At 57.4% G+C, this 16,767-nt stretch overlaps 6 protein-coding genes across 6 annotated transcripts; all 6 read right to left on the reverse strand.

Annotated features, from left to right (window-relative positions):
* Positions 1 to 266: 266 nt before the first annotated feature.
* Positions 267 to 1,271, reverse strand: LMXM_36_4980 (conserved hypothetical protein; the record flags this gene model as incomplete). Its single annotated transcript, XM_003874807.1, has 1 exon — positions 267 to 1,271. The coding sequence occupies one exon, from the start codon at positions 1,269 to 1,271 to the stop codon at positions 267 to 269; it is 1,005 nt and encodes a 334-aa protein (XP_003874856.1).
* A 1,637-nt stretch (positions 1,272 to 2,908) lies between these two features.
* Positions 2,909 to 4,603, reverse strand: LMXM_36_4990 (putative delta tubulin; the record flags this gene model as incomplete). The annotated part of the gene is made up of 1 exon (XM_003874808.1): positions 2,909 to 4,603. One exon carries the CDS (start codon positions 4,601 to 4,603, stop codon positions 2,909 to 2,911), a length of 1,695 nt encoding a protein of 564 aa, XP_003874857.1.
* Positions 4,604 to 7,126: 2,523 nt separating this feature from the next.
* On the reverse strand, positions 7,127 to 8,185 carry LMXM_36_5000 (conserved hypothetical protein; the record flags this gene model as incomplete). Its single annotated transcript, XM_003874809.1, has 1 exon — positions 7,127 to 8,185. The coding sequence occupies one exon, from the start codon at positions 8,183 to 8,185 to the stop codon at positions 7,127 to 7,129; it is 1,059 nt and encodes a 352-aa protein (XP_003874858.1).
* A 2,025-nt stretch (positions 8,186 to 10,210) lies between these two features.
* LMXM_36_5010 (putative 40S ribosomal protein SA) lies at positions 10,211 to 10,951 on the reverse strand (the record flags this gene model as incomplete). Its single annotated transcript, XM_003874810.1, has 1 exon — positions 10,211 to 10,951. The coding sequence occupies one exon, from the start codon at positions 10,949 to 10,951 to the stop codon at positions 10,211 to 10,213; it is 741 nt and encodes a 246-aa protein (XP_003874859.1).
* A 970-nt stretch (positions 10,952 to 11,921) lies between these two features.
* LMXM_36_5020 (conserved hypothetical protein) lies at positions 11,922 to 14,459 on the reverse strand (the record flags this gene model as incomplete). Its single annotated transcript, XM_003874811.1, has 1 exon — positions 11,922 to 14,459. The coding sequence occupies one exon, from the start codon at positions 14,457 to 14,459 to the stop codon at positions 11,922 to 11,924; it is 2,538 nt and encodes an 845-aa protein (XP_003874860.1).
* A 942-nt stretch (positions 14,460 to 15,401) lies between these two features.
* LMXM_36_5030 (conserved hypothetical protein) lies at positions 15,402 to 16,568 on the reverse strand (the record flags this gene model as incomplete). Its single annotated transcript, XM_003874812.1, has 1 exon — positions 15,402 to 16,568. One exon carries the CDS (start codon positions 16,566 to 16,568, stop codon positions 15,402 to 15,404), a length of 1,167 nt encoding a protein of 388 aa, XP_003874861.1.
* Between the last annotated feature and the right edge of the window lie 199 nt (positions 16,569 to 16,767).

The following is a 16,767-nucleotide window of genomic DNA, read 5'->3' on the forward strand; positions in this document are numbered from 1 at the left end:
CAACAAAGGCGCAAGCGCGGCAAAACGGCCACAAAGACTGGAAAGACGTGCAGGAAAAGCGGGGGGAAAATGGTTCACATACGTGCACGGGCGCAGCAAATGGTACGCAGTCCCTTAGGGAGGAGTCGCCAGTGTTCAGCGTGCACACCGCCACCAACCCCTTCCGGTTCTGTGTGGTTCGCTGTGCTTTTCTTTCAACCACTGCATGTATATGTGTACATATCCTCCTCACGGTTCACTGTTCTTCACCGGCCGAAGATGTTCTGTTAGTACATGGTCGTCGACGAGACCGGGTACGTAAAGACGACCTCGGCCCCCTCCTGCATTGCCAGCTCGTCCACAAGCTTATCCGCGAGGGCCGTGCTACCAAACACCTTCACGAGGAACGTCACGGCGCTCAGGTCGAGCAGCCACTCTGCGTCAAGGAACTGGACAGGGGCCCCAATATCTGCCCCGAGCTTCCGAGCGTTCGCGAGTGAGCTCAAGTCGTGTCTGCGGAGGTCCAGCTTCGTCTCCTTGTCGAAGTCGCGCGCGTGGCGAAGCAGGCGAGGCACAGTCTGCAGCTCCTCGGGAGAGAGGTAGTTCGGATCCATGTTATCCTCGGTGTAGAAGGTGATGGGCTTAGCCGTCGTGATAGCGCTGACGAGACCCATGTGCAAACTGTTGTTGCCCGGGTACTGCACCACGACCATGTCACCGGTGAACGTGCGGAACGGAGCGACGAACCAGGCGGAGCCGAAGCGGAAGTTCACCGAGGCGTAGCGGATGACGGACGGCACGGCAGCTGGGATGGCAGTGGCGGCAGCGGTGGCAGAGCTGGCACCGGGGTGCGACTGCGAGCTGGTGACGGAAAACCCAGGGAGGTTGCTCCCGAGCACTTCCTTTCCATAGTGGCTACCAGAGTCGCTACTCGTCTCGCTCACGCCATCATCGTTGCTGCTATCTGCCGCGCCACCGCTCTTTGCGAACGACGAGTCTAGCTGCTGCATCTCAGGGTCACGGCAGCTGGAGTCATATTTGCTGCCGCCTTTGTTCCCGGCAACGCCCCTTCTCGCCTTCCTTCGCTGCTGTGGCGGAGCGGGCGAAGTCCTGCCCTCGTCTGTCAGGATACTGTAGATGTAACCAAACGACTCGGTGGCCCTCTCGCGGTCCTTCTCCTGGAGAAGAGTGAAAGCGTAAGGGTTATGACGGTAGCAGGACGCGGAGAGGGTCTGCAAACCTCCCGGGAGGCAGAAAGCGCTGCGAGAGGCGGTGGTGGTCATGATTTCCATGCGTCTTTACTCTTGTTGTTTTCGCTTGGTGCCGAAGCCACAGTGAGACTGCGTGGCACGGCAGATGAAGAAGACGGGGACGAGGGAGAAAGAAAACTTAATCTACAGAGCACGCACACAGACCACACAAGTACGACAACGAACACAACACGTATTTCCAAGGCGGGAGGGAGAGGGGGCGTAGAGATAGAGGCAGTCACTTTCAGGCGCGGTACAGAGCGCAAGAGAGAGAGACACGAAAGAGAGGGCGAGTGAGATGAAAGCGAAAATAATAATAAAAGAAGGGGCGAAGAAACACATGCAGAGGAGCCGCTGACACGTGAGGGGAGGGGGAGGGGAGGGGCAAACAGAAAGCGCGAAAGAGAGAGAGAGACATAAAACGGCAAGAGGCAAGAACGGCGTAGGCACGGGATGTGTTGGTATAGAGCGCCTTCCCGTTGATATCCAGATCCTCCTCCTTGCGCTTCTTTTTTTTGTTGTGGTTGCTCTTTCCGTATATGTCGGTGGTTGTGTGTTGTCTCGGTGTTTTGGGGAGAGGGAGGGAGGGGGGACGTATTTGCCCTACTCGTGAGTGCGCGGTATGCAAGCGCCGCAATCGTGATACAAGAGCGCGGTGTCTGTTGTTCTCTTTTTGCTGTATTGCTGCTGCTGCTACTTCTCGCCTTGTAGTGAAGCCGTTTCTCAATGGAGCTTGCGTTTATCTGCGCCGCACCGGTGTGAGAGTAGCACGAGACGTTGGAGTAGGACTTCTCTCTGGGAAAAAGGGACGACAACGCACCACGAACTTCTCAACCTGCCTGCGATCCGTATTGTCGCTGCCGAGTTGCTCACGTTCGACGTTGGAGCAGCCCCCAGCGCAGTTGGCGGACAAGCAGTCTTCACGGAGCGACGTAGAGAGTCAGAGCAAGCGCCCGGCGAAGCAGCAACAGCGCTGACACAGACAACGAAACAAACAAGAAAGACGTCTCTGGTCACCGGCAACGGTGGGCGTCAAAGCGAAGGAGCGGGGGAAGGAGAGGCGAACGCAAACAGAGCTAAATCGAAAAGTTGTGCGGATTGTATCTCACAGCGGACGTTCTTCGGCTCATACCTCTGTGGAGGTGGGGGTGAGGAGAGAAAAGGAGAACGGGAGCGAGACGAGAGAAAGGAGCATGCGTGGGAAAGAGAGAGGGAGAGAAGATCACGCGAAAGCACGAAGAAACCGTGTGCAACACGACGGATGCTTATGAAGTGTGCGATCGAGTCGCAGATCGGGGGAGTGTGCGATGAGGTCACAGTGTGCCACCTTACATGCGGAGAGAGTACAGGATATGTGTGCACAGGGTGTGCGCCATGCCCTGCAAAAGAGCGCGTAGCGTTTACAGAGGTGTCCACGTACCTGACGCGCATATGCACGTAGAAATGTGCTGTTTTTTTTTTCTTTTCGCGCCGTTTGCGCCACCGCCGGCAGGTATCCGTTCCCTCGTGTTTTCCGTAGCAGCTGACCTCTCAGGCACGGCTCCCGCCTAAGGTGGCAGCAGAGCGCCACGAAACGAGTTCGAGGGAGGGGTAAACTGCGGAGCATCTGTCGCCAATTCCTCGTCGTCACCACGCTGCATTGCTTCACTAACAAAGTCATCCATTTTTTTTCCGAATCTCTAGAGATGATAGGCAGCGGCTGTGTCGTACAAAACGGCCGCGGCATCGCGCAGTTCCGTCTTTGAGACCCCGTAGCGCTCAAAGTGATGCACAAATGCGCCGACGTTGAGCAGCTCCTCTGCGCGGCGAGCGGCATCCGCCAGCGACGCGCCAACCATGGGCGTTGGGCTGTACAAGGTGACGCTGTGGTCCGGCCGGGTGTGCGACGATGTGGCGCGCCACTCCTCGGCCGGGCTGACAAAGAGCGACGTCATCGGGAATGGCGACGAGACGTTGTTGGTCATAAGATGACGCAGCTCACGGATGCCGTCGGTATGCGCCGCAACCCCGCGAATAGCCCACAAGCAGCTCCGGTGCTGCATGTAAAACGCGGAGGCGTCAGCTAACCTATTAGTCGTTGCTTTTCCTTCTGAGCGCGAGAATCCCGTGTCGGCGGACGGAGATAGTGCACTTGGAGCAGTGAAGCTGTGTTGCGCCGTTCGAGCCGCTTCGCCGAGCACCGCAGCCCACGTTGTGGAGCCAGTGACCATCTGCGGCGCGAGTGAGCCTGTGAAGAACTTCATCACCGGGTCCAGCGAAAGGGCCTCGATGACATCGCCGGCAGTGGCGTACCGCTGCGGTGCCGTCCCTTCCGCGACGCAGCCAGATGGGCCGCTCCCCAAGATGCCTCGGGCCGCTCCAGTACTCGTGCCGAGGATGCGGTTTTTCGAGAGGTCTTTTTGGGGAGACGGGAGAGTGTAAAGAAGCTGCGGTAGGTGAAGCGGGGCGAGCACCCCGCTGATGCGCTGGTTAATAAGCTGGAAGGACACTTCTCCGGCGTCTTTGAAGCCGCGATTCGCCCGCGCGCCCTTCAGTTCCCCTGCGATAGAGTCATTGTAGGCAATGAATACGCCGTCCGCCAAGCCGCCAAGGGTGCTGACCGCCATGACAACGTTGTACCACTGCGTCACAACCTCGCCGCAACTGAACGGCCACACGACGGAGTGCAGCAACGTGGAGCGTGGGAACATCGTCTTGATCTCTTCCGCAACGAGGCAGCTGACACCCGAGCCGGTGCCGCCGGCGATGCTGTGAAGGACGTGGAAGGTCGACACGACGGTACCTTTCTGCTCGCTCTCGCGTCGAAGACATTCCACGATGGCGTCGCGACGGCTTTGTCCTTGTTGGTGGTACCCAAAGGCCCAGTTGTTGGCGCTGCCCTCACCGCGGGTCACACACTGCTGCGGCGCCAGGGAATAGAGGCGCCTCGACGCAGACTGCGGTGACGGAGAAGATGAGGACGAAGGAGAGAATTCGTGTTGCTCGAGTTGCCCGTTAGCACGCTGCACTGCGGCGGCAATCACTTTGGGCTCCATATCCACCAACACACACCGCGGCTGCGGCAGAGAGGTGTCGATAGTCGCGCGCTCCTCCTCCTGCGCGTAGTAAGATAAGGAGTAGTACTGCCGGTGCCCTATGCGCCTCGCCGCCCCGGAAGGCTCACGCGACGACCCCGTTGCTGAGCACGCCGCTGCTGAGCGCTGATGGTGGCGCCGCGCCGGCGGCGGTCGCAGCGCAGGTCGAAAGTCCATGGCTGACACGCGCATCTGGTAGCCCTCATCGACGCTCGCCTCTGCCTCGGATGCGACAGTGTCCAGAAATGCCGTGCCGACTTGATTGCCGCACTGTCCTACAAATACGTGAACAGTGGCCATTTTTCCAAGGTCAAGGAGAAGACACGCAGAGTAGGAGAAAAAAAGCAGAACGAGGAAAAAAAGATGCAAAGGTGGCACGCCGAACGTGGGGGCGGGAGGTGCCCATTTACTCAAGGAAGAACGTGAACAAAGGTGAGGTCGTCTGCACGCATATCTCTGTGTATGCGTCTATGTGTCTATCTGTATGTGTGTATGTTTGTGTGTGTGTGGTGTGCGCAGGCGCGAATGCCCGCAACGACGAACACAAGAACAAATCTCAGAATACGCAGATGACGCAAGCAATGATTCGAACGCGTCCACTCTACGACGACGGAAAAAGGAGAGCGGATGGGAGCAGTCGTACCACCAACACGTTTGGAGCGGTGTGCAACGTCCCGTTACAACTCAACTTCTCAGCGCCCTTTACGATATGTATATGTGTGCGCGTGTGCCTACCCCTCTCCCAATGGACCAGAGCAGGTTCAGCTCAGTTTTTGTAGAGGGGCCAAAGAAGGAGCACGCCATACAGCAATTTTACTTGTGATCGGCATGGACCGTGGCGAGAGACAAGGATGCTGCTGAGTGTCTGGGTGCTTGCTGCGATAGAGGAGTGAAGTGGGCTACTGCCCGACACACAATGATGATCACCAAAAGAGATGAAAGAGGTGAAAGCGGGGCAGAGAGAATGAGATACGGTCTGCAGAGCGTAGCAGTCGGTGGTCAGCAAAGCATTCTTATTCTCAGCTTCAAGTCCCGGAATCGAGAGTCGATCTATCTGCGTCCTTCAGTAAAGGTGCCTTCTAGCACTCAACACGAACCCATCCACCTCGTGGCGATGAAACAGTAGGACTGGCTCTTCCGTTGCAGATGTCTTCGCTTTCCAAGAGAGGGGGGTCACTTTTCTCAGCAACGCTTTCTCCTCCCCCCACTCCTCGCCTTTTCCGAATTGACCGAGTTGTCTGCGATGCCTACCCACCTTTACGGCGTCTTTCCTCCGCCTACTCCAAGCCACGGGCGCGTACACGCCGGCGGACGCGCCCGTCCCCCCTCCCCTCCCTTCCCCATGAGGCGTGTGGATATCGTCATGTCAGGCAGCACAAGGGAGAGAGAACGAGAGCGCTCGGGCAATGCGACAAGCATTAAAAAAGGGAAGAGGGGGAGGGGAGGGGGTGGAGGAACACCAACGGCACCGTTTACGGACGCGTTAAGTACGGAGCTTACAACACGCGCGCCATATGCACAGCACGAAAAGGCAAAAAAAAGAGAAAAAAATAGAAAAGTAGAAGCGAGCTGCGTTACGGTGCGGAAACACAAGACAGGGGAGTCCGGCGCAAGAGGAATGAGGAGACGGAGAGGCAGACGACGCACCTTCTCTCCTTCCCATACGTGCGCCGCGTACACCCGTGGGGCACACACAGACACAGAGAGAGAGACTTGATCGCGCTAACGTGTCTATTTCTCTGTCATAAAAACATGAGTTTAACTCCTCTCTAGACCCGGCCCGTCACCGGCCCACCCGCTTAGTGCGAAGCAGTGCTATGCACACGCATGCTAGACCAATACGACGAATCGACCATCTGAGCACGGCTTCTTCCTGACACCTTACCTACCCCGCCACCTCGCAGGTCGCCTCACAGCCGCCTCCCATTATGCCGCTCGTTACTTGGTGATTCAGAGTGCCAATACCAGTGGGCGGTGTAAGGGCCCAGGGTGAGATACGTTCGAGTGACACTGACACTCTGCCCATCCTGTGGATGGTACGAACCTGAGCACTGTCACAGCTCGCTCCGGCGCTACGCCTTTCATGACCTGGCCGCCAACATCAGTAGCGATACATCGCTCTGGCCTCCCCCACATCACAGGGTACCCGACCCTGCCACCAGCAGAGATGGTTTCGGGATTCTCAGCAATATGGGGCCTCCTTCGCTTATCGACGGAATGGGATCTGGAGACTGATACCGCGCCGAGGCGCTCCCCGTCATCGGGAACGCAGAGAGACTCACACCTCCAAGCTAACCTGGAGAGATGGAGGGCGTCAAGAGGGAGAGAGGGAAGGGTGCACGAGAGAAAGAGGACTGAGACACTGGAGTGAACCAGGCAATAGACAGACAGCTTGCCAACGCAGCGTCTCACACCCCAAGCCTTTTAACGATTCGTGCATGACGGCCAAGTAAGCACCCCTTTTTCTCGCTTCGGGGTTGCGGATTGACAGTCATCCTGCAACAAGAAACGTCGCAACCACGAGAACACCAATAACTGACCAAATTGCGGCCGACAACGCTATAGCGTCGCAGCAATGCTTACCGATGCATACCCGCCAAGCAGAAAAAAAGGAAGCAACGCCCCGTGCAGAGAATATGGAGCAGCTGCGCTTCTCACTTGCAGCCGTCTTCTGAAACAACAAAAAAAGCGCCACCCTTACAAAACGCGCGGGCGGCTGCGTCACGACGGGAGAGCCCCTAATCCCACAGAGACGTTAGCACTGGACACTGCATCCCACTCGCCCACCCCTCCTTGCGGGATATGACCTCTTCCTTCAGGTGATTACACCACCACAACCCAGCGCCGTCGTCGACCTGGTCGGCAGTGAGTTTTACCACCACCAACACAGCCGCCGCTACCACCGCCACTGTTCGCTGCCGCCGCGCTGTCTTCGCCACGGGCCCCACTCACCAACCCGCTGCTAGTTGGCGTCGAGGATGCTGTACCTCCCTGCAGGCGCCTAATACGGCGCGCTACGGTGCCGTTCCAAGTCAGTCCAGGACGCATCACTCTCTCCACGCAGAAGGCAAAGCCGATCATCATCAGCTCCGCCACCACGAGTGTACCGCGATGCCGCTGTCGAAGAAGAAGAAGACGAGGCTTAATGGCATGCCGCACGTAGAAGCGCAGAATCACCACTTGCACCCGCCTAAAGACTGTCAGTCTACCCTCACAGACGGGGTAGCAGAAGTCCTGATGGAGAAGCAGAACATCGCGCCGCAGAAACCACACACGCGTAACCAGGCTTTCGACCTCGGGGTCACCGCCGAGGCTAAACGTGGATGGCTGGTAAACGATATTCCGCGCGGCGCCGTCCTCCTTTCGCGAATCGCGCCTCCCGCCGAGCGACCGCTCCTGTGAGTCGAAGATGTACGTGGTTAGCTGCACGGCGTTGTCAACGACGTAGTCCTCGCCTAAAGAACCCCACTTCTGCCGAAACTGCACATCCTCAACAACCTGCTCCAGTATTACCTTCGCAAAATCGATTCGCTGCATCCTGATTTTGTGAACAAGCGTATCGCAGCCGCGCAGGAACGGCTCTCGCAGACATCGTTGATATGACTGAAGTCCATGCGCATCCCAGTCTTCCGGCGAGAGCGTCAACCTATCTTGAAATGGGTTCGTGAGGGCACGCTGCACGAGGTCTACCATCTCCAGCACCTCCCCACAGAGGTTGCAGAGTCCAACCCCATCGCATGGGGTCAGAAGAGAGAAGACATACTCCTGAGCTGCTGAGCTGTCCGGCAACCGCGTCAGGTCCAAGAGTAGTGGAAGTGTCAACAGCAGGACGGTCGTGACAAGGGTGCGATTAAGGGACACCGATCCTCTCCGAAGAGACATGCTGGAGACGGAAGAGCTCCCCACACCTCCCGGAAAGAACAAGAAAACAGACACGTAACACACAGCGAGAAAAAAAACAAAGCAGATGCAGCCGGAAAGGGCAAGGAAACAGCGGCGCACCGCTACACACCGGACCGTCACCCACACAAGAACCACAAAAAACAAGCACGCGCACAGCCGGATCCACACGACCACACAGAGGCACCGAGATAGGGAGAGAGAGAGACCGACAGACACACGAATGGGAGATAAGCAATGGAAACCAGACGAGTGTCAAAGTTGAAACGGTTGCCTCCCCCCACCAAGGCGAGAGTACTCCTCGTTCACGCTAGAAACGGAATAATATATATATTTCTAAGCGCTGAGTGTGAAGTCCACGAGGGCAAGGCGTAGGATAAGAAAGGGGACTGCGGCACAGATAGACAAGACGCCGCGCGGTGTACACACAAAACGAGAGAAGAGCCCAGGGGAGTCGATGTGACAACAATGCTCGCTCGATAGTGCGAGAGGCAAGCACTCACTCTCAGGTATGCCCTTTGAACGTCCTTGTTGCCCTTCCCCAGCCTCGCTGACTCCGCCTTTCGTCCAACTGTTAACTTGGCTTGTGTAGCGAAGTTGTGCACGGAGAAGGGGACAAGATGCCCGCGGCAACGCCGATCAGGCTGAAGGAGTGAAGATGCCACCTACAAGAGTCAAAAAAGGGCGCAACACTCTCGTCATAGTGCCGGAAGTCAGCGGTAGACACCCTCTCCCCCAAAAAAGATGGTCTTTGACACTGCAGCAGGAGACTACGCCCTTGAGCAGAGAGGGTCAACCTGAGGCACGAGGTGACGAACTAGTCTGCAGCAATCATACAACAGAGTAACCAGGCGCATGCAAGGTGACTGGAGGAGGGACAGGGAGAGAGAAAGTCTTTCTCTCGCCGTAGGTGCGTGTGTGCGCGCGACACAGCGAGTACGAAAGAACGAGTTGTAAGGAGAGGCACACGTCCAGTACTTCTTTTTTTTGCGCTCTCTCCGATTACACGACTACGCCTGGGAAGATCGACTGCGCGGACGTGACTCCGCGTCAAGAAGACAACAACAAAAGGTGCAACACGGGAGAGGGAGGGGGAGAGTAACGCAACAGCTCGGGAACAAACGACTCAAAGCATGCTTAAACATGAATAGGCAGCACTGTGCATGCGCAACCACGTATGTGAAACCTCATCCCTTGAACTCTCCAACTTTTCCATGCGAATACCGCGAATTCACCCAGCATAGGACCTTCTTCCTCTGCAGCAATTCCAGCTAGAAAGTTGGGTGCGGGGGTGGGGGAAGGCGATATTGCCCGCTCACTAATCCCGGATCGCACTGGCGACACAACGGTGGCGACCCATCCCGCTCTCTAGCCTCCGCTACACCGACACGCTGCCTCCGCGAAGGCTTGTGCTGAGGGGGGGTTAAACCGACTCACAGGGGAGCGCGACAGCGCATCTTTCCTTCTATTCTTTGTTTTTTTTTAACCGCTCAAACCACAGAGCCAAAACAAGAAATGATCGCAGACTCAAATGAAGAAAATAACGTGTGCCTCACCTCCATAACACCCCCCGCTGTGTATGTGTATGCGTGTGTGTGTCTTTTCCTCTCCTGGAGGACGGACCACGCGTGCGTGCGGGATCACACTGCACCCCACGCCCTCCCATCGCCGCCGACTCATTCGCTTAGTCCACAGACTGTATACCACGCAGAAAACAACAGACGGTGGTTGATACTGCGTCGACTAACGAGTGATGCGAGGCAAACACGAGACAGTGCCGGGTGTGCGCATCCTATGCTAGTCCTGTCGGTGAGACTGTTCCCTCGCCGAACACGTCTGTGACTCGACTCAGTTGGCTAGGGCCTCTACACACCCCCTTCCCCGTCTCTTCTCCAGTCCAGAACGGTGAGAGCAAATAGGAGTACAATGCGTCCGCAACGGTGGAAGCGCCGAGAAGAAAAGAAGTGGAGTACATGTCTCCCCGTAGCCGCGTTCTCGTAGCCAGCCCTACGCCTCCCACGCGTTGTCGTCGTTGCGCTCCACCCAGCCGAAGCCCTCCTCCGCCTCCGCGACGGGCACCGCAGCGGCCGCAGCGGCCTTCTCCTCCGCAGCCTCGTTGGGGTCGCGGTAGAAGAACAGGTCCACCTTCTCCTCCCACGGCACAGAGCGCACAATAGTGCCGCGCAGGCGCAGCACCTCGCGCGCAAGCAGCCAGTACATCATGCCGATCGACTTGATGCCGCGGTTGTTGCACGGGATCGCAATGTCCACGTACTCCAGCGGCGCGTCCGTGTCGCACAGCGCAATCACAGGGATGTTCACCAGCGACGCCTCGCGGATGGCCTGGTGGTCCGTGCGCGGGTCCGTCACCACAAGCACGCGCGGCTGCACGAACTTCTTCTGGATCTGGTTCGTGAACGTACCAGGGATGAAGCGGCCGCCGTGGAAGCTCGTGCCCACGTGCTGCGAGAACTTGTAGATGGCGCGTGTGCCGTACAGGCGCGACGAGCACACGCACACGTCCTTCGGGTTCTCCACAGCCGCGATCACGCGAGCAGCGAGGATCAGCTTCTCCCACATCATGTGCACGTCGATGATGTGGCTGCCCTCCGCCGTGCGGCCGTAGATGTACTTCTTCATCGCACTGCTCTGGTTGCGCGTGCCAATGTGGCACCGCATCGCCAGCAGCTTCTGCGCGTCGCTCTCCTTCATCCGGAGAACCTTCGAGCCAGACTCCACAGCGGTCATCGTGACGGGTCGCGAAGAGGGGGTGGGGGTATCGAATAACGAAAAACGGGGGAAGGGGTGAAAACTAGCCGAAGACAATAAACGGGAGATATGGACGTTTGTGTGTGTGTGTGTGTGTTGTGGTTCGTGTTCGCGCAACCCCCCATGCGCGAATACAGCACGGCGGGAAGAGGTGGCGCGAGGGGCAGCGGATGCGCGATGCAGAGAACGGAGAAAAATGTATCAATCAACGGTTACCGTTGGGGGTTTGTGAGAGCGTGATGAGAGGGAGAGAGGGGGGAGAGAGGCTCAGAGAGGAGAATCAGGATTACGTCAGCCACAGCAAGCAGACTCGACGCGCCGAACGAGGAGTGCAGAGAGAGCGAGAGGAAAGCTCCATGAGCTCTTCAGACAGCACAAGGACGCATTCGCCTTCAAAGGTGACGTGGTATGGACGAGGAAGAGGCGGTCGGTTGTTTACCCATTCGAGCCGCTCATCCCTTGTCATGGTCACACAGAAGCAGACAGTGCACTGTAGTGTTACGCTCTTTTCCTGTCCTTCAGTGAACGATGTTTGTATGTGGGTACGGTGCGCATAGTCCTCCATCGCTGCGGACGGAAGAAGACGGACGTACGCGTCAGACGGCAAAGAAAAGAAGAGGCGCAAGTCGGCCGCACGCCGAACAAGAGAAGGCATCGGCGGCTTGACTTTTGTAGTATACATGGATGAAGCAAGCAGCCCCAAGGACACTTGTCGTAACAGCAACAGGGGTAAAAACATTGACGCGCACACACCTGCACGTACGCAGCGACAGACTCCAGAGCAGCGCACGCAAAATTGTCGTGTGATAGCAAACACAGATATCGGAACGACTTCAGGAAATGAGAGAGCGGCCATGAATCCTCACACGCAGCGGACAGAGCGCCCTGGCAGGTGCGTCTTTGATAACTGGCAAGCAGAGTTCATTGATCGATCATTCACCTCCATGAACTACGAAGCAGGAATGAGCTCGGCTGCCGTGAAGGTCTCGTTCTTCACCTTCACCTCGTAGTACTTCTGCCGCATTTCGTCTACGGCACGGCGCAGGCGCGCCACCTCGTACCGCAACTCGGCCTTGTGTGTCGCTGTCATGTTGAGCTCCGACGCCTTCTGTTTCATCTGCGCATTCTTCTTCTGCAAGTCCTTCTGGTAGGCGTTCAGGTGCTGTGCCACCTCCGGGCCAGGCTGGCGCGCCGCCATGGCATGCAGCTCCATCATTAGCCGCTGCTTCTCCTCGAGTGCCATTTCCTGCTTCATGCATTCCTCCGACTTGGTGAGGAGGTTGCGTTGCAGCAGCTTTATCTTCGACTCCAGCTCCGCCATCGACGGATAGCCACCGCCAACGCGTCGCCAGCGAGACTCGTTCTGCGGATTCTCGAGCTCCTCGGCGAGGGCGGCCACCTTAGCCTGCTCCAGCAGCACCTCTTTCTGCTTGGCTCGCAACCGGTCCTTCGCAGTTGACACTTCACGGCCGCGCACATGCGCCAGCATCGACTGATGCTGAATCTCTCGCAACTTGAGGTGGAGAAGGCGCACGTCATCAAGTCGGTCGCGGTACGCCGCCTCGCCCGCGTTGATGGTGTCCTGTATCAGTTGCAGCTGCTGGTACAGTAGGACAAGTTCGTCGTTGCGGCGAGTCATCTGGGCGGCGAGGGTGTCGCGTTCGTTGCTCATCTTGAGAAATTCTCGCTGCTGTCCGCAGAGGTTCTTGTCGCACTCCTGCACCACCTTCAACAGCTGCTTGACCTCCTGCCCCACGCGCTCACCCTCCTCCAGCGTCGCGTCGAAACTAGCCGTGCTGTCGTTGACAAGCTGGCGTGCCTTCATGAGTCGCTCCTTGCTAATCTTGTATTGCGACCTGTCGCTCTGACACTTGCGCGCCTTCAGCGCCTGCTCCTCCTTGAACTGATGCACCTGATGATCCACCACCTTCACCCGCTGTCGGTACTCCACAATCTCATCCTGAGCGTCGACGAGACGTTTCGATAGCTGGTTTCTCTCTGCCCGCATGTGTTCGTACTTTGCCTGCTGCTGCGTCAGACGACGCTCGCTCTCGTCCAGCTTCCGCTGCACCTCCTCAACTTGAAATACTGCCATCTTGAGCTCCTCTGCAGCGCTTTTGCTTTGCCCGCTCATCTGCGACACCTCGCTCACACAGTTCTCCCGCTCCTTCTCCAAACGCTGCAGCGTGTCTCGGAGACGACGCCCGATTTCGGTCTCTTGCGAGATACACGCCTCCAGCTCCGCTTGCTGAGCGACCTCGTTCTGAATGGCCGCTTGCGTGACGGTCTGCACAGACTCCTCCCTGGCGCCCTTCTTCTCCAGGGCAGTGCACTCCCGTTCGAGCAGCCGCAGCGCCTCCTGCAGACTCCGCTTCTCCCGCTTCACCGCAGCGATGCGTTTTCGCACCGTCTCCTCCTCGTACACTATTCTCTCCTCGTCTTTTCGGATGTTGTCGATTTGCTGTTTGAGGCGGTCGAACTCGCGGAAGTCGCGCTCCTCGATGCGAGTAACTCGTGTGCACTCGTCACGGGTTTCCAGGATCGTCTTCCCGGTTGCCGCGATCTGCTTCTCCATCGCGTGCAGTCGCTCGTTCAGCTCGACGGTGGTGTCGACGCTGTCGTTGTACGACTGCTTTGTGTGGTAGAGCTGCTTCTCGGCTGTTTCAAGCTGTTGCTGTAGCGCCTGCAGGCGGCGTTGCTGCGTTTCTAGCTCCGTCTTGTGTTTCGCTGCATGCGCGTGAATCAAGGTGAGGCGCTCTTGCCGCTCCTGTAACGCCTTTTCACGCGTCTTGAGCGTCAACAGAAGCTCGCAGCACTGATACTCGGCGCGCTCGCGCGCATTGCGTTCACGGTTGTACTCCTGCCGCACCAGCTCCAGGCGGTTTGCCAGCAGCTTGCTCTCCTGCACAGCCTCCTCCGTCGACGACTTCAATGTCTCTAGCGTTGCTGTCCGCTCCGCCATCTCCTTCGTGTACGTATCCATCTGCTTCGTCATTTCCTCACTCTCCGTCAGGAGGCGCTTGTTGTCGATCTTGAGCTGCTCCAGGGTCGACGTGTGGTCGGTAGACAGAGAGGTGCCATCATGGATCATACTCTGCAGGGACTGAATTTCCTGCTTCAGCGTCTTCACCATCTCTCGCGCGCGCTGATTCTTCTCATTCGCCACGTCTACGGCGCGCCACGCCTTCTCGATCTCCTTTTTAAGCGACTCGATGGTGCTGTGGTCGCCCTGCGAGAGCTTCACTGCCGCTTGCATCTTGGCAGCGTTGGAGAGCAGCTCCTGCGTCAGCTGCTGGCATTGTGTGGCAATCTTATTTTCGGAGGCGTGACTCTTCTTGAGGGCGCGGTATAACTTATCGTACTCGAGGCGAAAGTGTCCCAAAGACTCCTCGCCTTCCAAGGCGCACATGGCCTCCTCAAAGTCCCTCTCCAGTGACTTGAAGAGGTCGTCCGAGGCGGACGCCGCGGGCTTGACGGGGCTCGACATGATTTTACCACAGGCGTGGGTGGGGGTGGCGTTGTCTTTGTGAGGTACCTAGGACGATGTCGAATACAGGGGCCCCTGTATCATTCACTAAAAATGGGAGGGAGAGAGGGGAGCGAGAGTCTCAACAGAAAAGGGGCACAGCGAGCTTTTCTTTTCTTTTTGCTGGCACTTTGGGAGAGAGTTCGGGGGAGGGCGTTGCGGGCGCAGAGAGTTCACGGCCAGGGGTCTGTGAAAGAAAGTTTTGCGCAGGAGTCTGCCCTCCCTCAGTGTGTTCCAGGGCAATGCCCGTACCTTGCGCAACTGCTGTGGAGTGAATGGGTGCCCTGAACGTGGTAGAGGTCAGCAGAAGGATGCACACATGAAGAAATTGCAGGGAGCGCGAAGGGCGGAGCAGACGCAATAAAGCAACAACGAGAGAGAGAGAGATGTGCAAGTGAGGCCATATTTCATTGGAATCAAAAAATCGCCACGGCATTCACGCGTAACCGCGGCAAAGGCACACGCACACCAGCGTGTGAGAGGGGCAGGGAGCAGCTGCTGTCCATTCGTGTCGATTGGTGAATAGAGGCGCAGACCGAAACGCAGAAGACGAACAACAAAAAAAAGGGCCGCCGTCCTCTTCTACACCGCGTCGTCCATCCTCGTCTGGGCATCTGCCGTGACCGCACGCCTTCCGCAACCAACACGCAGGCGTAGCATACCTTAATATTTTGCAACAAAGCACGCCCTCGTGTTAACTGCAGGGCACCCATAACGCCACTAGCACGACTTGAATCAAACGACAGCAGGACCTGCAAAGAGAAGAATGCAGAAGAGGGGGAAAAGAGATGATGACGGTGGCATAAAAGTACACGGGCTTTCAGCAAACCACTCTACCATTTTCTTCATGCATGGAGAGGAGGAGGTGCATGCCGCACACTCACGCACACAACATTCTTCGCACTAAGCATCTTGGCCAGGCGCAGTTGGTTCAATCGTGTGCGAGAGCACCCCACTCGTGACACGCCGCATCTGATGAATTTCACTCTGCAAAGACTCTGTCCACTGCAGTAGCTCGCCGCGGCTGACCATCCGCTTTTCGAGGTCACCGAGCCAGTCCTTCACCTCATGAAAGGCCCCCTCAAGCGAATCCTGGTTCTGCAACAGCGCGATAGACGCCCTATGTACCCCCAAGGCCTCCTCCGCCCTCTGTTGGGCTAATAACAGCGACCGAATCTGCTCCTCGACATCCTTCCCGCTTTGTATTTGCTGAGTCCGCACAGCCTTTGCGTCGGCCATGAGTTGAGCAACGTCGTCTTGAATCTTGCTTAGCAACTTCGCTGCCTTGGTGTCTCGCGCTTCCCCAATCGCGTCGAGGGCGGCGCGTTGCGCCTCTTGCTGCGCGGTCACCGCCTCTGCACGTAGACGCATGTCCTGCTGAACGTGTCGCAGCTCCTCTGCCTGGATGCTGGCTGTGTGTTGTAGTTCGCGCACATCCGACTGAATCTGTGCAATCGCGCCCTCAATGGCGCACAGACGCCGACCAGTCTCGTACTCATTTTTGTCGATCTGCTGCCGGTAGTCAACGAGAACCTCGTAAACACGATCCTGATGCCGTTGAAGCACCTGGTGAAAGCTCTGCTGCAGCGAAGATGCGAGTGCAGAAACGGTACTCGACGCCGCATAGCCGTCCTCGTCGCGGCTCGGTGCACAAAACGTCGAAGCAGAGGGAGACGCGGCATGCCCCTTAAGGTCCTCCAGCGGCGTCAGCTGGATTTTGCGAAGCATCTTTTCCAGCTCTTCGTACACAGTCGCTAGATGCTCACAGTGCTCATGTTTTTCACTGAGGAGGGAAGCAATCTGGCGCTCATGCCGATATACATCTCGCTGAATACAACGCATACGCTGCTCGGCAGAAGGGGCGGGATCTACGCTGCCCTCTTCTTCGCTACGTATGCTGTGGAGATGCTCAAACGCTGTCTCGAATTCGCCGATGCCATCACCGCCACTGCTAGCCCCCACATCGTCGGCACACAACGAGGGAGGTGTCCTCTGCGGTCGCAGTGCGTGCGACTTCCCGCCTGGAAGTGGACGCCCGCTAGTACTACGACTATCGTTCAGCGCCGACATGATTGTGAGGATAACCCGCGGAAAGAGACAAGCAAAGACTGAGGAGACCACGGTGTCGGGGACCTCTTGCACACACGCACGCACGCAGACAAACAAACAGTTGGGAGCAATGAAGAGCGGGTGAGATATGACGAGCGAAGGGTGGCGCAGGCGTGCTTAGTGCGGTTCTATGACTCTAGTCGTCGCTGCAGTAGACCTC

The sequence above is a fragment of the Leishmania mexicana genome, chromosome 20, assembly GCF_000234665.1.
Source record: "Leishmania mexicana MHOM/GT/2001/U1103 complete genome, chromosome 20".
In the NCBI taxonomy this organism is placed as follows: Eukaryota; Euglenozoa; class Kinetoplastea; order Trypanosomatida; family Trypanosomatidae; genus Leishmania; species Leishmania mexicana.